This window comes from Odontesthes bonariensis, chromosome 1, assembly GCF_027942865.1.
Source record: "Odontesthes bonariensis isolate fOdoBon6 chromosome 1, fOdoBon6.hap1, whole genome shotgun sequence".
Lineage (NCBI taxonomy): Eukaryota > Metazoa > Chordata > Actinopteri > Atheriniformes > Atherinopsidae > Odontesthes > Odontesthes bonariensis.
Window position 1 is genome coordinate 12,024,157 of NC_134506.1, and position 21,202 is coordinate 12,045,358.

A 21,202-nucleotide genomic window follows, 5' to 3' on the forward strand; every position below is an offset into this window, starting at 1 on the left:
AGCCATCCCATCTACACAAAGATAGAGTCAAAAATACAGTTCCTCCAAGCACTCTTTATGGACACATACTTGTATACCCACGCAAATATACACAAACACAAAAGATCATTCCTTTTCCCAGCATGCCCAGAGCATTACAACCCGGCGAATCCCACCATGGTCTTCGGTTCAGTGAAGCTGCATCTTTCGGTCACAGGCCAGCACTCTCCTCTTTCTCCAGCACTCTGTTTTAATTACTTTTCTCTGTTTTCTCTCTGCTTAAGTCTCTTTCCAGCCCTGCCCATCCCTCTGTTTTCTTGTGATTACACAAGAGAGTGCAGTTACAGAGGGGGTGCAGGGGTATTTAACAAGCTGCATATCTGAAAAATATAGCTGGAAAATGGTTTAAGAGGTCAGTTGTGAAACAGCAAATATAGTCATTTAGTTCATTAGTCACAAAGAAGTAAATTTTCTGCTCACTCACTTTCACACACCTATTATTACATCAGATTGCAGAATGCTGCACCACAAATATCTTTTAGTCTTTCACAATACAGATAGAGTTTAATTCACACAAACAGTAAATTAGCAAAACTGCGTCGTTGGGATATTTTTATTTTAAAAAAAAATGTATAGCTTATTCTTTTTTTATTTAAACAAATGACATGCCAACCTATGCAATAGTTAATTTCATGCTTCTTTAGCACCAATATCACACATATCGCCATGTGTTTTCTCCCAAGGAATTAATTCCCTGACATTTTCCTTCATTAAACTGTCTTTCACTACTACAGCTTTGCATATGTCACACTTCTCTGTGTTTATGTGACAGTGATGCTTGTGTCGAGAGTGATGTGAACAGAAGGCAACAATAATCGCTGGACCTGTAATCCCTTCATCTTCACACATCAATCAGCTGTTCTCAAAGTGAAACACATGCACAGTTCATGATCATGAGATCAGCCAGCACCAGTCAATCACACTTACTAAGTTGTCATCCTCAGTACAACAGTTAACGCTGCATCTGCGGGGGCTTGTCTCTATGTGGATGTGTGACTGGAAACTTTTTAAACTACTTTACAAGACTTGTTTGCTGCAGCTTTTGAAAAAGAGTATTTTCAAGATGATAGAAAAAAATGAAATGTATTCATTTTTCTTTAGTTCACATTTTACTTTATGCATACATTATTATATATAGCGCCAAACAAGAATATCAGCCTGTACATTACGTACACAGTGCTTGCAGACACACTCATTTTACACCAAGTTGACTCTATAATTGTGCTTTATCAGCATTCAAAGCATCAAACATGATGCAAATTATTAATTTCTAAAAGCACAATTAGTGTGTCATGATAAATCAAAATGAACTCTCCTCTGGACTTTTACTGATAGCCAATGGTTGTACAATGGACTGAACATAGAAGAACCAGCAGCTCTCTACTCTATGTTTTATTGATGACATAAAATGTTGAGTTTTAAGGCTTCTCAACCATCTGCCTGCTGGAAATAAGTTACAGCAGCAATTACAGATTTATGTTTAGTGTCTTTAGGGCTCATGTCCCCGTCAGCAGTATGATTAAAGCATCATTAACAAGACATGGGGACAAAAAAACACACGTTTCATCAACTAAGTGGAGATATATTTGCATTGTATTCTATGGATTGTCCAGTGTGACAATAGCTCTTTTGGTGGTAAAATCTGGAGATAAATTTCATAAAAGATTGTTTGTTATCCTAGAAATATAATTATGCTTCTCTGACATGTACATGTTCCAATATGCCCCTGCTCTCCCTTACAATGCATACATTTATACAGCACTTTCACTAGCTTTACTGCAAACTCAAACATAACATCTAACATTGTGATGAAAAAGAAGGTCCATCCTCCTTCAATTCAGAGGTTTCCTACCTCTGGACATGATAATAAAGAAAGAGATCATTTGAATCTCACCGGGTCTTAAAAATAATGTGAATAGCAACCTCCACAATGAACAGCAGCACGTGACACATTCCTCTGCATCATTAATGATTTTATGAAAGTAAACCAAAATGCAGAAGCAGTTTGTGGAAAAATTAAATGCACTTTGCATTTGAGTAGTTGATCACCAACATGTGGGACCATCATGATCAAAGCAGCTGCTTTGGCAGTTTGTTAGTCTGGAGTATTCAGGAGGGTTTAAACAACATCACCAAAGAAAGACATCAGCAATTGTCTCGGAGAAGCAATCGTTGCTGCCCATCAATGTGGTGAGGGTTATAAGACCCTTTCCAAACAGTTTGGAGTCCATCATTCTATAAGTAGAAAACATTTAAGACAGTTGACAGTCTTCCCACGAGTGGACTAACATTACATTACATTACATTTCCTGGCAAGTTCACCACATTAAAAAAAAAAAGTAGATTATGCAGTGTTCAGAAAAATTGCATCCCCAAGAGATATACCTCAGATGTTACATGCCTGGGCTTGCATGTTAAAAAGTTAAAGTTTGTGACAGTGCAATTAGAATAAGGCTGAACAAGTATGGCTTGTTTTGAGGTGCTGCTAAGAGAAAGCTTCTTTTCTCTGCAAACCTGTACGAATAAGAGAAACTTATGGGCCTGAGTTCTTCTACAATCATGTGATTCTTTGTTATACAGAAAATGATTACATTATAGAGACTAAAGGTGGTTTTACAAGCTAATGAATCATAGGGTGAGCTTCAATATTTTAAACACTGCCTCTGCATTTTGAGTTACTTTTTAGTTGAAACTTGAAAACCCCTTCCACTTATATCCTCGCGCCGCACACGCTCCTGTCCCACAGCAATAGACATCGAACTTAAGGGTTCCATCGCCTCAGTTTTTGTTCTACACTTGTAAAACTCACAGATTTGATATGTCAATATCAAATATGTCAGTATTTTCCTTGTCAATATTCTGACAGAGGTTGTGGCTTCTCATGCAAACTAAGAGCTTTTCTTTGCTCGGTAACATTAAACACACACAGAAAGTTCAGTTTTACCCCTCCTCCAGGGAGATCTGCCTAGTTCCAGATACCAATCTGTGGATCCATCCTAAATGACAATTTCAAGGATGAGTAGTCATGCAAAAACCCCATTCAGATGCCAAAATCTAAGTACTAACTGACTCAAAGAGTAGTGAATCAGAAATCAAACTAACATATTAAGATGAGCGTTCCAAATTTAATTATCGGAGTGGAGATGGAGACCTTAATTATAAGATGGTGGTAGTAGGGCACTTTCTATGAAAGTTGTCAGAAAGAATTGGGCAGAGAAGGTTGAATAGCAGTTTTTGACATTTCAGAACTACATGCACAAAAAAAGAGCACTCATAAGAAGCAGCCAATGGTATTATATCCAGTGATAAGTGAAGCGAGTGACATTGATTGTCTCATAACAATGGCATCTGTCAAAAGTTGCCAACATATGTAGATATTTTTGCAGATCAAAAACATCCCAGAATGGCACATAAGCACGCGCCTTACGATAACATTTCTAGGATTAGTTTCGTGCACTTAAAAGTTAGAGTAATGTAGTAATAAATCCGTCTTCTGAGTTTGTCACATCGCAGACAAACGTGGTTTTGACCGCAAACATGAAAAAATGAAAAGTCATCAGTTAAATAAAGTTAGGTCTCAGAAGCACAGTAAAGCGAGCAGCGCTGTCTGTTTTCAGAGGCTGAGGGCATGTCCTGCAGCACAGGGTGTTGGTCTTAGATCAGCACCAATGAACCGCACTAACATCTATGGAGCAGAGCTCTTTTTAACTAAAGCAAGCTGCTCACATGCTAAAACTCAAACGCACACTGCACTTATTAAATGTTTTGATTGCCTTCCAGCTGTGGACTAACTTGCCAACATTGGTAAACTGTGAAACTTTCATTCTCATGTCGGTATTCAGTGTGAACACACCAGAGAGGAAACAAGAGACAGTCCAGCACTCGGAGCAGTGTATCAGTGTATCGAGCTATCTCAACTAACAAGTGAATAATGAGGAGAGTGTTGGAAGGGATCCTGCACAAAATGTATCTGCTTATCATACTTATCCCTGAAACTATGGTTCCCTCGGCAGGTTGTCGTGCCCTTAGACCTCCGTAATGCACTGCTGGTGCGTTGCCAGGTGGAGCTGCCTTTCAGCTTTACTCCTCACAGAATGAATCCAGTTGTTCTTGTTCTCGTTGTTCATCTGCAGTTTAAGTGGACAGACTGAGTTCTACGAATTCTGACATCCAGGGAAGATTAATTTCCACAATGAATGCAGAACAGTTAGTTAGCAAGTCGTTAGTCCGAAGCAATGTATCATAGATCGATAACATTCCAGTATGAGGGGCTGGGTCAGATACTGTTCACTTTACATTCTCAATCCCATGATGTCATGATTTATTTATTTTTTTACCCGTCCCAAGAATCATGAGCAAAAAAACAGATTAACAATCCAATTTCACTATTCAGTAACAGACGGTTTACTGTATCCATTTAAATTGCAAGTTGTAATACGCTCAAATTGGAACATCTCCAACAGGCGGTGATGCTTTTGCACCGCACCATTCAGGATATTGTGGAAGCAAGTCACTGAACTCGTAAACCTAGCAAACCTTGTATAAAGACACTGTTAGTTTTCTTGCAAGCTCAACTGAGCCGCATGTCACTCAGTAAATGATGTTTTGTTGCTGTGATAAATAACATGAATAAATGTGTCTGGCTTTTTCTGATCAGAAAGATTGGGATATTTTACCATTCGATTGTTCACCTCAGATTGTTCCATTTTCAAATAACTTCCTTCTGTTCTGAATAGTTGTTGTTGTTGTTGACAGCAAATAATTATTTACGGAGACTGTGTGACATTACAGTGTCAGCTGTTAGGAGCATTTATAATATGACTTTTTCCGTTTGCTAAAATGTAAGTTTTTGATTTCATTCTTTTTTACAGATATACAGGATTTAAAGTTTTGGATATAAACTCAGGCTCCTGTCTGCGTGGCTTACACACAGTCATCTATTTTTTTTTTTAATTATTATTTCTTTTACAAAACTCTCTATATATCTCTCATAAATAATGGATGTGTTGCTCTCTGACTGAATCATTCTCTCACTCTACCTTTCACTTCCTGTTCTTACTCTTTCTTTGGCTCAGTTTCTCATAAATCACTAACAGAGGTATCAAGCAATGCGTCCCACTGCACTGGTATTTGTGAGTGCAAGCATTTCTGATTTCCCCTAAAAAAGACACTGATCCGCTAATACGCTGATTAGTGTGCCAAAATGTTCATGAGTCAGTGATTAAGGTGCTGTTTACACATACCCGGGTATTTTGATAAACGCATATTTTCTAACCTTCGTTTGCAAAAAAAAATTAGGTGCACACAGCCCCGTTTTTAAAAAAAAAAAACACGTCTACATTGATCAGCATAAAAACGCTATCGAGAGCTGTTAAATTACGCCAAGCCTGACGGTGGCAGTGTTAGAACAATGAGAATTCCACACAAGCTAATCAGAAGCCTAATAGAGAACCGCTGACAGGAAGAACTTCGAAAAAATGTATTTCGTTGTTCCTATGTTTCCCAAACGTATTATGTGAGGTACTGTACAGTTCTTCACACAGCAGTGATTTCCAGGCATGTTCTTGCAATTCCGCACTGTTTAAACTTACTGATTTTAAAACACACGCGTACAATGTAAACGAACGGAGAGAATGGCGTTTTCACGCTAGCATCCTGCCAACATGGCGGATAGGGGCGGGGCTCTGTACTATGACGACAACTCCTCGCCCAAAACTCCGTTTTTTTCTCTTTTAACCAGTTTATACACAAACGCTAAACAGAGTTTTTAAAAAATCTCCACTTTTGCCGGAGTTTTTTTTATGCCTTGTTTTTTGGAGGAAAAAACTCAGTTTGTGTATAAACGAAAGGCACAAACGAAGGGAAAGGTCTTCGTTTATCAAAATACCCGGGTATGTGTAAACAGCACCTAACTGTTGTGTTCGGGTATGTCAGAGCGCAGGTTCCATCCTGAAGATGAGTAATTCCTCGACTACTTCCTCTATCTCGCTATGACCATCAAGTGAAGGGACTGCAAGCAGTGTGATCTGAATGTTAAAGGTTTATGAGACAACTAAAGGAAATCCAGCTACAGCTAAAAAGGGCAGTTATTTAAAGAGTTCATTGTTTGACACCAAGCTGGTAATCCCATTTTCAGTTTGTAATGGACTCTCAGTGGTTTTATTCACTTATTTATTTTCATCAAGGGCAATAATGAAATGCTGTTTGGGTTGTCAGTGAGAGATATAGATCTATGTTGATATAGAATATATATATATATATATATATATATATATATATAGATAGATAGATAGATAGATATATGTATCTATATATTGTGTGTGTATATGTGTAAATACTATTTAAATTGAACTTTTTTTTTCTTAAGTAAACTCTATTCTTGACTACTTAACACTGCGTTTCAGCATCTCTGTGAAAATGAATGCATGTACGCAGCACTTTCCATTTAATTAATCGTGCACGGCGCTCGTGTGTTGCAGAAAACATTACAGCTTCAGCGTGATTATCCTTATTCCTCTGTTCCGTCTGGTTTCACGGCAGAGTACACACTGCATCTTACTCATGGCTCACTTATCCATGATCCTTAACAGAAATGGCAATCCACACTCCAGTTGTTGCAGTAGGTGTGAGCATTCGTGAAACTGCATCATTCCTGACTCTTTTCTGCATCATTGTTGTTCTCAGGACGGGAACTTCACCAAGACTGAAATCATGTCAAAGCCAGTGGGTCAGATTGTTGGACAATCCTCCTTTGTCGACTTCAGTAAGTATACATAAGATTTATCATTTGCTGTCTTTTTGACTGTTAAAAAGTAACAGGGAGACTGGAATCATACAAAGTCCAACATCCTTCCTTCCTCTAAGTCCTCTAAGCTCCCTTTGCATTTGGTGTCTTTTTGTTTTGGTTTTGTCACTTGCACTACAACCCTCTTGTTGCATAACTTTCCTATTCTATATTTCCTATACCCCCCCCAGCTGGCAGTAGGCAAATCTCTCAGACAAGCACACAGTCCCGCACAATATACTCTTGATTCACACTCACAATCCCACATTGAACTAGATCTGTTTTGAACATCTTATCCCCTTAAACAGTCTTGGCCAGTAGTTTTCATTGTTCAGCTCAGCTTTACATTTATCCTCAGCAAATCTCTGCTGGTTCTCTAATCTCCAGGCTGCAGCCTGCGTACCACAAAGTGGTCCCTGGTCATTTTGTCAGAGCTGCCATCTCAGCAGGGGTAGGAGTAGAATCAACCCAATCTCATGGCCCATAGTATAATAGCTATGTTGGTCCGCAAAGCAAAACAAAGGCTCCAAAAAGTAAACCATGGCCGTGTTTTTCACTCTTATCTCCCCCTTGTCTGTAAAGAGAGGAACTTTAAATGCTGACATTTGGGTTCAGTGTCCACCCGTATTCTCATTTTGTGATAAAGTTCAACAAACACATGACACTGCACTGCATATTTTTAATCTGCAACATCTTACTATATGGCAGCGTGCACTAGTTGAACACTCTGGATTTGATTGTGTATGAAGTAGAGCTGCTGCTTACCCAGAAGTAAGCGGCAGCTCTGCCTGCTGTGCAGATTAGAGCAAACAATGTCAAGCTGTAAGTAACTCTTTGTTCAGGCAGGATTAAAAAAAATCTATTAAACAGTTTTCTCTATTTAGACACAGCAACACCTGTCCACAGTCGTAAGCAAACTGTTTTCTTTTTCTTCCTTTTAATCACAGTTAAATCTTTTTACATTGTTGTCTACTTTGAAACTGTCATTACACACATTTGCATTTGGTCTGTTTGAAAGGTCAGACTTTTATCAATGGTTCTGGGGGCACCGTCAAACTAAATGTGCTTTCATAGCTAAGCGTCTGAGATCATCTTTATATCAAATTTACCCTAAATTGTCGGGTTGTATGCTTTTACTTTTTTTCTTGGCCCATGTTAGGTTGCAGCCATGCTAAAAAAAAAGATTTATTAGATGTGTTTCTGGTAGGTTTCATTGCATTTGGGACCTTTACACATTAACTGAAAATACTAAAGACGTTATTAGGTGCTGCTCCTGCCAGTCAGTGTGTGTGTGTGTGTGTGTGTGTGTGTGTGTGTGTGTGTGTGTGTGTGTGTGTGTGTGTATGTGCGTGCTTGTTAGACAGCCAGGTAAATTGAAATAGAAACAAAAAGAAAAGAGGCATCCAGTCATTTATCAGGGCAATTCTGGTTTTGTCAAAGGTAGTTTGCTAAAATCCTTTTTAGAAAAGAGTTTGTATAAGAATGTTTCATGACGGTCTCATCAGGAGAACAGAACAGAACAGAGCTGGGCTCCGACAGACGGGGACGATCAGAGAGAAGCAGGAAGGGACTTCCTGTGTTTTGGGGTTTTTTCTTATCAGTGTTAGGAAATTTGAAGTCCTTTCACATGTGGAAAGAACCCTGGGTCTGTTCTATGAGACGCTGCTCCAGATTCTTTGAAAGAGGTGCAAGTCAGTCAGGGAGAAAATCTGAGACTTCAAATAGCAGCACGGGGGACAGGAGCAGACTGAATGATGATAAAACTACTGAAGCAACAATGTCCCCCTGGACATTCGCTCTCAAAGATTTTCCTTTTATTCTTTTTCCCTCAGATCAGTTTCTCATTTAACTTGACCAACACAACAGTTGGACTGAATACACCGCTATTACAGAAGAAAACGTATTCTCCTTGCTGCAGCCTCTAATGAGCTCATCTCCCCTCACAATGGCTCTCTGTCCTCATGCTTTACAGCCCTTTGCAGGAATCACAGCAAACTTCATTTTGCAAACCAAGTGTTGCTCGATCCCACGTCTTGTAGTTTGAAAGATTTCTGAAATTAAATCTTTTCCATTTGACAGGACTTGGCAACTGTCATTTGTGCATTAGATTAATTTAAGTTTTTTGTCTTGGTCAGAAACTTCAATTTCAATTATTATAGCCACACTTGCTCATTAGTACAACAAAGCCACCTTTTTTTTTCTGTCTCTCTCTTTCTCCCTTTGCCTGTTGAAAGATTCTAAAATAAATGCGCATGTTTGTAAAACACTCTTTACATTTAGTAGCAGTAACATGGGGCAGCTATATGTCCGCAGGGTAAATGTTCAGCTTGTCAACTCGTAACGTTTCCGAAAGAAAATGCACCATTTTCTGTTAACCAGTAGATTTTTTTTTTGACTGCCAGTAGATACTTAATTGTTACACAATATGTCACTGCAGACATTGATCTGTATTACTCTATTACTTTCACTCGGGTGTAAAGGAGTTATGAAAGGTATTCTTAAAATCCTAACAAGTTGATGTTGTTTTCTGGTACGTTTTTATTATTTTTCTCATTTCATCAGAACATCATCTTTGTCCGTGTGACCTTATCGCTCAGTTTGAGCTATGTGCCGTCATTAGCTTTGTAATTTTCAATGCATTTTTAATTAGTGTTGTGCGTTTGTGTTTCACATGCACACAAGTGCCTGCGCACAAGCAGCTTTACACTGATAAACACATCCTTATTGGCAAGATTAATCTTTTAATCTCACTGCAGCCAGGGGTGTCCATCAAATATTTAGTGAGCAAACCTCCCCTCCCCCTTTTGGCAATGATCTATGAGCCAGAGGCGAAGTGACCTGTTTGCTGTGGTTGTCTGCGTGCATCTCCAGGAATCTGTGCATGTCTGTGTTCGTCACCTCTGGAGGCAGAATTATTTTTTCTTATTGTTTAAATCTCCAGCTTATCTCTTCTAAAACTTTTTTTCATTTATTTAATCTTTTCCGTATTTCTCTCCTTCCCTCTTGGCTTGGAAATGTCACATGAAGACTTTGCCCTCGTTAGCTGGGGAATGAAGCGTTTTAGGGTCGCACTTCTAATAATCCCTTAGGAGTGGGATGCCTTGAAGCATCTCTGCCTATTTTTCTTCTTGTTCATTTTGTCTTTTTCACTCAGCCCCTCCTCAGCTGTCGTTGTCCATCTTTATTGCTCTTGATCATCCGTATATCTCTTATCTCCGGCATGCTCATTTCATGCTTGTTTTTTCTTCTCCTGCTTTTCTTCATCCAAACAGCTTAAAGTGTCATTAGATCTTCAGATTTCATTATCGCAACTGTCTTTCCCCCTCCTGTTTATCGTTCTTTTTCTCGGATATTGTCTATTCGTAATAGCTTTATTTATTACTATTCTGGTAAGAGATACTAAATTATTATTTTACAATATATGGACAAACGCCATCTTGCATAATCTGATTAGAAAAATTGTTCTAATGGTGGTGTTGTAACCTTCAGCTGAGGAGCTGATTGCAGTTTAATTTTAGATTACATTAGCCACATAATCAGCTGATTCAATTCCTTAAATTGAACCACAATTAATGCCACACCTTATAGCCATTTATTGTCAGGCACACGAAGAGATGTTCCACACTAACAAAAGCCGAGTTGGGATTTGTGATGAAAATCAATGAGGCTGAATGAAAGACTCGAATCGAGTCAGGTTATTGGCTCTGAAAGGAAATAACAAACCTGAATGGGACCCTACATTCTGTCATGAAAAATTCCTTGAATATTTGAAAGCCATATGTCCAAGATGGATCTCTTTCAGCCGTAAGCGTTTTTTTTAAATTCTTTTATGTATATACCTGATCTGAAACACATACACATTCCTTTTCCTCTCACTTATGAGAAGAAAAGGAACACATGTTCCTTCGCCTCCATGTTTGCCTTCTGTAAAAGCTGCAAAGGCCATATGCTTCTGCTTTGCCCTGCTAATATGTGTCCTTAAATTGTCCTCCAACCTACAGAATTAGTCTCTACCAATCTAACGTTGTCACACTTCATCATGCTGTGTTTGTGTCTATTTTTGCCCATCTTAACTAGTCTTCAGCTTCTCTCCCAGCTTCTCTTTAAGAGAATTAAAGTCCCCAGCTTTAATTTACCTGAAAAACTTCAATCACTTGCTGTGGGTGAACCAAATAAAGAAAGTAGTGAGAGTTGGGAAAATGATAGGGTGAGGGCAAATTGCACATTTCAAAGGTGACATTAAGTGAGATGAAAAAGAAGATAAAATAAAGAGGCACCAAGGTAGATGATCTGAAAAACGATGAGGAAAAGATGACAGCATGGATAAAAAAAAATTAGAAGACGAGGGAGAATGAGAATGAGAGACAGTGGAACAGAAAGCTGCACTGCATCCCCGTGTGATCTGGAGTGGGAATTATTTCCATCACACATCACACTGTCAATTCTCACTTCATCTCCACTTTCCCCAGCCTGTCCTCTGCTACATTTTCTTCCACATAAAACGTGTCAACCAGCCTAGTTTTTTTTTCCCGTAAGGATTTTAGAATTAACAATGTCAATGTTATACAAGTGAATGCATAGAAAATATTAGGATATATTATTATAGCGGTAGCAACAATAATTCCACCACATAAAATGAAAAGGAAATGGATTATTTCCAGCTCTGCTTGTATTTCGTGTTTCTTATTGTTTGTGTTGTTTCTTTCCTGTCGGACTGCAGCTCTGTCAGCTCTCTTCTTTCTAAACGTATATTTGGCTTTATCTCGGGATTCACCTGGAAGAGCTCATTAAGTGAGCCGTCTTAGCTTCGGATTGACGAGCTATTTGAAAGCAGTTTATTCTGTCTTTCGTTTTACCCCTCTGTGTGAATGTAAGTGGAGTTATTTCTTACTATATATTTGGGGTTTTTTTCAACTGTGTAATCCGTGTCATATCTTTTATGACAACAGTACATTTTCATGTGTATCATCAAACTATTATGTGCCTTCGACGATTCCAGTCCATTTAAATCTCTCTTTTTGGCTCAAAAGCAGGTGGTGCTTTTTGTCTCTGAACATTTCCACAAAAATACACTGTGCTTAAGTGCTATTGATGAAACGGGCCGACCTATGTCATGAACATTGTGATGGTATTTGAAAGTAACCACACCTTCCAGAGCGTTGAGCAGGACATGTTGGTGATTTCTAATGAAACAGAATGTTTCTCAGGAAGCAGAGAAGCACCCTTCCACAGACTCCGCACACAGCCTTATCTTGAGGTATTCATGCACCTTTTTACATGTATTTGAATGCTCACGGATGCGTAAGGGAATCCGTCCACGCACCCATGTTTGTGTGCTGGTGGTTCTGTTTCCGGCCCGACACTCTTAATAGATGCGCAGCATATGCCAGACAAAACACGACCATCTGCCTTATCACTGAGGTAATTGCATTTTTCAAAGTGACAGCGCTCGATGCATAATTCATCATTAGGCAAAGCACAGCGGAGTCCTACATCCAAGTGTGTCACCAAACATCAGTGCAGGTAGAATGCAGGGAGGCGGCTCTGTGACCAGCAGCTCACTGTGATGCGGGTGATTTTTGAGACAGTGAGATGAGAAAGTTTTTGGCAGTGATATTTCAAATGGGAATGGCTGTCATCCTAATGCGTGTGTATGTCTGTGTGTGAAAGAGAGTGCTTGCAGGTAAGACAGTCTGTTAACAGTATATTTTCTTTTGCTCTTCCCTCAGGCATTGTACTTATTATATCATGTTATATCCAGGCTCTCCCTCTTTACTGTCTGCCTTATTTTCTCCTCAACCAATTCTGCCCGTCTTATCTTGCGTCTTTTTTGGTCCCGTCTTATTTACCAATGTTACACTGCTTTCTCTCTCTTGGTGTCCGATTTGTAATCACTTTCTCTCTGTCTCTTACTCCTTGAGAAATCGATGTACCTTTTTAAGAAAGATATATTCAAGAGTTTCTTGGCTTGTTAGAATTAATGTGGATTTTCTAAGAATGATCATTTAGCAGCATACACATACGTTTATAGGAAGGACACCCCTCTACACGATTTTAATGAAGGAAAATTCGGAAATTGGAGGAAAAAAAATGACCTAATTAAGCCCCATTTTGTGAAATCCCTCCCACACTGTGTTCTTCCAGTCCTCATACAAAAGTCTCCTGGGTTTACAGTTTCTGAGTTCAGATTTTGATTTGCACATTTTTATATGCAATTTGATGCAAATTGCAAAGTACATCTCACATAAAAGTGCCCTTTTTTTGAAGGTAAGAGCCCAGAGTCCTCTCTTATTTCAATATATGTTGTGCAAAAATGATGCATGACTGGTTATCAACAGTATGTAAACCCATCCAAAGCAATCTACACACTAATTAGCACTTTTGAATAAATGAATTTATAACTAATAGATTGTAATAAATTTGCTCATATTTATGGAAAAGGAAACTCAAGGTTTCATTGTGTGTTTGCATCGACCATAACAAAAGTATTGAGGCGAGAGAGTGTGGACGACGGGGGGCACTGCTGGCAATGACACACAACTCTCAGAGAGAGCCAACTTATTGTTAAATCAACGCACCTGGTTTTAATTTTTGTTATAACAAAAGATGCAAGATGCTTTGTTGAGGAAGACTTGAAAGCAATCTTAAGGCAAATGATTAATTTGGAAAAATATATGTTTGCTCGGGTAATATTTTATATGATTTCCTGAGAGACTGCCATTCAGTCAGACTTCCTCTGACAAATTCAGGTGTCTCCTCCTGTTGGCCCACATGAAAAATGGAGGTTTCGGACAATTGCACATTGGCTTTACATCTCATACCCGTAGGCCATGTTCATCTTCGTAAACAGCCAATGATCAAATCATCTTATTTCTGATGACACACAGCTTGAGATGGTGTCCCACCAAGTGTTCTTGTGCAAGCTGTTGTTAGGACTGGTACTGCAATTGATGCTGTGTTGCACACTATCTATTATGAATGCCTGTGGCTCACAGTGCTTTTCCATACAGTCTCTGTATGACCCCTTCTGGTCTCTCGTTTCTAATCTTTCTCTTTTTCATTTGTTGTTTTCTTCTGTTTTCCATCCTGGTCTTTCACACATCCTTCTCAGATCCCCCCTCGCCTCCCTGCCTTCTTCATTTGAGCCCAAAACTGCTGCTTCCCTCCACGTCTCTCAGCCAATCTCCGTCACACCACGTATCATCAGCAGGGAGGGAGAGAGGAAAAGCGAGAGCGAGGGAGAAAAAGAGGGTGGATAACGGAGGGCGATAAACAGTGAGAGACAGAAACTTGAAGACTGAGGGGAGAGCGATGGAAGGAAAGATAATGAAAGGCAGAGAAGTGAGGTACAAGAGGAGAAGATGGAAACTGGAAAGAGGACAAGTGAAGGAGAACATAACAAGAATAACTGACAGATGAATAGATATGTTGATGGAAGATTTCCATAAAGGAGAGGGCAGATGGGACAAAGGGAGGGTCAGCTGAGGTGTGTGTGTGTAGCAGAACTGAGGCATCAGCGATGATTGATGACGTCTGTAGGACTAAATTAGCACTCCGTCTCCCACTATGTCTACTGGACACTTTGTTTTCCTCCCCCAGTACAGTGGCTTGCAAAAGGTTGAACCCCGTTGGCATTTTTCCTTGGTTTTTTTTTGCCTTACAACCTGGAATTAATGTGGATATTTGGTGTGGGTTAATCATTTTATCGACACATGCCAACAACCTGAAGGATGCAAAAAAAACAAAACTGAAAACTTGAGTGTACATAACTGTTCATTCACCCAGAGTCAGTAGAGCCACCTTTTTCAGCAATTACAGCAGCAAGTCTCTTACCGTATGTGTCTATGAGTTTGGCACATTAAGCCACTGGGATTTTCTTGCTCCAGCTACTTCAAGTTAGATGGATTCAGCTGGTGCTCAACAATCTTTAAGCCATGCCACAGATTCTCAACCGGATTGAGGTCTTGGCTTTGACCATTCCAACTCATTTAAACAATTCCCTTTCAATCACTCAAGCGTTGCTTTAGCAGTATGCACAAGATTATTGTTCTACTGGAAGGACTCCAGGTCTCAAATCTCTGGAACACTAAATTGGGTTTTACTTGAGAATTTCCCTGTATTTATTACCCATCATTCCCTCAGTTGTGACAAGTTTCCCCGTGCCTACAGAAGAAAAGCATGATGCTGCCACCACCATGCTTCAGTGTCGGCGTGGTGTTCTCAAGATGTTTGGTTTGTACCAAACATAAGGTTTTTCTTGATGGCCAAAATGTTCACTTTTAGTCTCATCTGGCCAAAAGACTTCTATGTGTTTGGCAAGTCTCCCACATGCTTTTTGATTAACTTGCCTGTAAGCTACCTTTTTTTTGTTGTTGTTGTAGTTGTTGTTTTTCTTTTTTTTGGCCACTAATCTGTAAAGCCCAGCTCCGTGGAGTGTACAGCTTATAGTGGACCTACAGACAGATATCAGTCTCTGCTGTGAAGATTTCGAGCTCCTTCAGCGTTACCTTTTCTCTCTTTATTCCCTCTCAGATTAATGCGCTCCTTTGCCGGTCCATGTGTTTTGGTGGATGGCCCTCTTTAGGTGGGTTTGTTGCAATGCAAAGAGCTGGCTGACATCCACAAACCAGACAAAAACTTAGGTGCAAGCAATGGATAAAATAAACTATGTCCTTGCAGCCAGTTTAACCAGGTAACCACAAGCTAACAAGCTAAATTCGCCCCTTGTCTTAACATAGTGACCAGCAGTAAGAATTTTAAGGAGCAAAGCCTGGTGGCGAGAGAAAGCAAACACAAACTGGTAGCTGCACCTAAACCAAGGCTGTATTTTTGAGACAGGTTGCTGCAACCATGGCCCTACAACACTACTAAAATCACAAACCTAACGAAACTCAAAGGGGTAATGCCACTAAGCCTCACAGACAATCATATGTATTGCCAAAAGTATTCGCTCATCTTTACACACATATGAACTTAAGTGACATCCCATTCTTAGTACATAGGGTTTAATATGACGTCGGCCCACCTTTCGCAGCGATAACAGCTTAAACTCTTCTGGGAAAGCTTTCCACAAGGTTCAGGAGTGTGTTTATGGAAATTTTTGACCATTCTCCCAGAAGTGCATTTGTGAGGTCAGACACTGATGTTGGATGAGAAGGCCTGGCTCGCAGTCTCCGCTCTAATTCATCCCAAAGGTGTTCTATCGGGTTGAGGTCAGGACTCTGTTCAGGCCAGTCAAGTTCTTCCACACCAAACTCACTCATCCATGTCATTATGGACCTCGCTTTGTGCACTGGTGTGCAGTCATGTTGCTCTAGAGTCCAGTGGCAGCGTGCTTTACACCACTGCATCCAGCGTTTTGCATTTAAGTTGGTGATGTATGGCTTGGATGCAGCTGCTCGGCCATGGAAACCCATTACATGAAGCTCTCTACGCACTGTTCTTGAGCTAATCTGAAGGCCACATGACGTTCGGAGGTCTGTAGTGATTGACTGCAGAAAGTTGGAGACCTCTTGACTGTGGAATATTTAGTAGCAAGGAAATTTCACGACTGGACTTGTTACACAGGTGGCATCCTATCACGGTACCACGCTGGAATTCACTGAGTATAGTATATATAGTGTATATACAAACAACACTATATATTGTGCACCAGTCACTTACCTTACGCTGATCTTCACAAACAGGGGTCAAACATCATCATGCAAATACTATAAACAGCTACGTCTCTATCACAAATGCAAAGAACCACATGCATACCAGACATTAAACTGGGAAAGCACCAAAGAAATCCTCCAAGCAACGTCAACTACGACGACACATCATTCATCATTTTTACACATTCAAACGTTTTAATTATAGTCGCAACAACCACCAAACAGAAGTCAAAAGCAAACTTAACTTTACTGAATTACTCACAGCTACGTTGTGCAGGAAATTATCCAATTATTAGTGGTGAAAGTGTTCATGTGTGGATGAGTGAACAGTGTACTGATCCACATGTTGTAGGCCAAAATTACACAAGGATGCATGGGAGAGAAGAGCTCTGTAGACTGTGGACGGGCAGGGTTTTAGAGGAGGAAGGTACCCCGGTGTCTCAAGTACGCCTCAGTCTGCCTACACTAATGTACTATTGAAATGGAACAAAGAGATTTTAAAGATGAGCAGACCGTCACAGTGTCATCTTCTATCCATTTTGTGATGATGGATTTAATGGTGTCTCGCGGGATTATCAAAGTTTCAGATATTTTCTTTTACAATCCAACCCTGATTTTGACTCCTCCACAACTTTGTCCCTTAGCAGCTTGGAGAGCTCCTTGGTCTTTATGACATCTTTTGCTTTGTGGTACCTCTCAGTTACTGGTGTTACAAACTGACCATGTGACACTTGGAGTGCACACAGGTGAACCTTATTTAACTGATTATGAAACCTCTGAAGATAATTGGTTGCACTACATCTCAGTTAGGGGCTTCATAGCAAAGATCATGGATCCATTTGTTGCACTTTTAGTTTTTGTTTTTTTTAATAATTCATGAAAAGACTTGTTTTACCTTCCCAATTTGGATTTTTTGTGTAACTGCGTTAAATAAAATACCTCCCGAAATTCAATTTGTAAATAAAGTAAATTAATAAGCCTCTAAAATGAAACCTTTTTAATACTGAGTTCTACAGCAAACACCTGCAAATCCAAATCGTTTTGTTTGGACCTCCCTGCATAGTAAATGCTTAAATCTGTCAAATTTCTCAACTTTTCTTTGTAGGCCAGTCTTTTGTCAAATCTTTTTTATGCCAACCCTAATGACACCATCATTACTATTTTCTCAGACTTTCTCAGAATTTTTCCACAGAATATATCATACCACTGAGTTTACAGAGCTGTGATTGTCATTGTTGGGGCAGATACTAGCATATAAGTGATATACAGTGCAAGGCATGTCGTATGAAAACAAACATGTGAACTTCAATGTTATTTTCCATAGTTACTTCAACACTTATTCCAGCAAAAATTGACTGCTTTGTAAATATGCAGAGGTACAAGTCAGCCCAGATTAGATGTGTTCGAGGTCTTTGGAGAGGAGGTGTTCTCTGGACATTTGAGTGTTTAAGACATTTTTGAAGGTAGGGAGTACTCTGGTAACACTAGGCAGCTTTTTCACAGTCAACATTGTGGAACCACAAATGAGAAGAGTCTGGATTGAGACTTCGTAGTATGAAGGGATAATATAGGGATAGTAGTAATATGGTGTACCTTAGGGGTGTGTAACTGAGTTTAGATAGTTGGGCCCAGACACCACAGTCACTCTATAGGCAAACATTAGTGTCTTGAATTTGATTCGGGCTGCCTGTGGAGTTCTGTTAGAAATGGAATGACGTGTCCTTTTTGGTTGATAAAACACCAGATATACCGCTATGTTCATGACCATTTTAAGGGCAAAATAAAGATGTGAAGCAATATGTGAAGGTTATTGTTGTCATCTAAATAAATTTTTACATATGATGAATTCACTGAATGTTGACTTATTAGGTTTTAAAGTATATGTTGTAATCTATCTCACTTTTACTTACTCTCTCTCTTGGCTCAGTTGCCCCCGACATCCACATTCAGTTTCTCCTCCTCCCCTGCTTTGTACTGTCATGCATCATCAGTCATTCAGTTTTCTGCTTCTACATGGTAAAACATCTGTTTGGGAGTGCTCCTCTTGCTCTGTTGAAACACATTCAGACTAAACGTACAATGAGATGCCTTAAACAATTCAACAACTTTGTCTGCTGTCGGTTTATATAATGACCCCTGAAAGCACTCTCGTGCTTAGCTTATATATGAAGTTGTGCATCATGCCATTTTTAATGATCTTTCTTTTATGTTGATTTGTTCCCTTAGTTTTAACAAAATCCTTGCTTGGTTTATTGTGGGGTCTGACTAAGCCATGACTGAGCATGAATGATTTATACCAGTGTCCTGGAGCTTGAACCCAGGATTGTTATTGACGAAAGCGCTTGTGATTTTACTGCTTTGATTATTCAGTGTATCTGCAGTGCAAAAGCTTTACTAAACTCAAGTACAACTTAAAGGACTTCTCAACTGTACCCTTTCATAGTAACTTAAGTTATGAACCATGAATCATTAACATTATTAATAACTAACCTACATTTACAGAAATTTAGTCGATTCACAAACTTTGGCACATGGCTTAACAGTCGGTGCCAAAGAGGAGCCAAAACAAAGGAAAATATTAACTTTTCGAGGTTTCATTTCTAAATTATTGCTTCAGAACGATTTTAACAATTATGTCGTCAAAAAAATAGCTGCTGATTTAGATTGTAATGATTGAATGAAGATTAATATAGCAATTTAGTTTTATGTTTTAGATCATGTCACTGATCACCAATGATTCAGTTAGTGAATCTTAAAAAAAACCTAATTCTTTTTATTGTTCAGAATACACTGGATGTGCAAACTGTTTTGCTGCTTAGATGTATTCAGTGTTAAATAGTCACATGGTTTACAGGAAATCAAGTTCCCTCAACTTTATAATTCTTTCCTTTTGAAGATTTTTTTTCTGGCTCTTGAGCAATAAGGTGAATTATAATTGTGTCTCTTATTACTGATGAAAAAGCGGTTAAAGCAATTGTGCTTCAGTCAGCATCACTAAATTGTTTTGATTTGATGGTTTTGCTATTTTATATGTGTGGTTTTGCACCGGATGTGCATTTTCTAAAGGTGAACCTGGTGCAGTTAAGTGTTTCTGCCTTGTTTTGATTTGAAAGACTCTGGGAGTCTGTGTTTGCACTTTAGATGAAGCCTGCATGGTATTTTATTTGGATTATTTCAAGATTATTTTTTAAATATATACTAATGAATAGAGATTAAAAAGAAAAAGTGGAAGATCTTACTTCGAGTCAACTGACCTTAAAAGGCATCAAAGAGACGAGTACAGCTTGACTTTGTGTTTGCTTATGGAAAACTGGCAGGTGTTCCTGTGATCCAAGTCACACATGAAGGAAAAAAACCCTGCAATGATTTCCTTTGTTGCCAAAAAACTGTGCTACGCTCAAAGCCTACTCCAGAACAAATTTGAGGCGTTAAGGTAGCGTGAAAATATTAAAATAGCACACTTTTGGAAAACAAAGCATCACACTTCCCTTTGGTCTAATCCAACATTGTTGCTCCCTGATCTCACGCTTTGTCTCTTTCTGGCAGATGGTGATGGCTACCAGGACCACCTCCTCCCAGCATGTATAGACGATACCTGTCAACAGAGTGCCATCTACCTCGCCAAGTCGGGCTCAAAAGAGGTACACACAATTATTTTCACCACTTCTTTCTCTGCTCATTCTGCTCAAATCTCTGACACATCTTTTCTCCTCTGAGTTGTACAGCATTCCTCTGCTTGACTTTCATCTGTACTACTAGTTTTAATAACCTCTCAGAGGGGGCATAGATTGGATCACAAAGACCAGTTTGCTACAGTGTTTACTGCATGTCATTTATTCCTTAAAAGGATCCGGTGAACAGATTCTAATAGTCTTACAAACATCATTTTTCTTACTGGGTGTCTCATTGACTTTTTTCTCACACATTCTCAAAACCTAATTTAGTATAGTAAACCAACAAGCAGACAAGCAAAATGCTTCCTTTTTACACACTGGATTTGATTGAACTCTAATTACGCAAACAAAAACATAATGATTTACAACCCTTAAAAAGACACGCAAAGAGGTGAGTCTGTACAGGAAACATTCAGCCACATATTATGTGGCTGAAAGGCTGTAGATAGAATAAAAAGATAATTGTACATGGGTACAAGGGAGAGAAAATAAAGAAAAGTCAGCATTTGCAGTGACCAACTTTTGCCAAATTGGATGGTTGTATCAGTAGTTAATGAAGAAAATGATTTCTGAAAGGTTTTTATCGTCACAGTCCAGGATCAATCAGAGAATTGGTTAGTTGATGATTCATCTTTTTCATCATAACTATATCTAAATTCACTGCTTATGAGTCAGCTTTGTCAGCTCAACCATTCCTCTCACCTTTTCAACCAGATTTTTTTGCAGCTGCTTAAAACTTATTGCTACAATTTCTCTTCCTCTGCTTGGGTGGAAGGCAGAAGGTTTAATGTATTTTAACTTATGAGGAGGGCTGCTTGAAGCCCACTTTGCCAATTATTCCCCTGCAAAGCAGCACATTGTTCCCCCATACAGTTGAGTCGCTGTTTATTTGAGGAAGGCATTAGCCATGTGGCTCTCTACAGGAAGCTCTCTCTGCTTCGAAAGACAACGGTGCTGATCCAGCGACTGCTGCGACAGATCTTTACACGCTCAAATGCAGTTTCTTCTAATTACGTACATCTCCAGAAATTATTGTGTATTCGCAAGGA

General features: G+C 39.3%; 1 protein-coding gene across 1 annotated transcript in view; it reads left to right on the forward strand.

Annotated features, from left to right (window-relative positions):
* The window catches only part of itfg1 (integrin alpha FG-GAP repeat containing 1), a 162,924-nt gene that overhangs the window by 36,882 nt on the left and 104,840 nt on the right, over window positions 1-21,202 (forward strand). Inside the window, exons 8-9 of the mRNA XM_075471634.1 lie at window positions 6,724-6,802; window positions 20,026-20,120. Coding sequence (XP_075327749.1) covers window positions 6,724-6,802; window positions 20,026-20,120 — 174 coding nt within the window. The remainder of the gene's footprint in view (window positions 1-6,723; window positions 6,803-20,025; window positions 20,121-21,202) is intronic.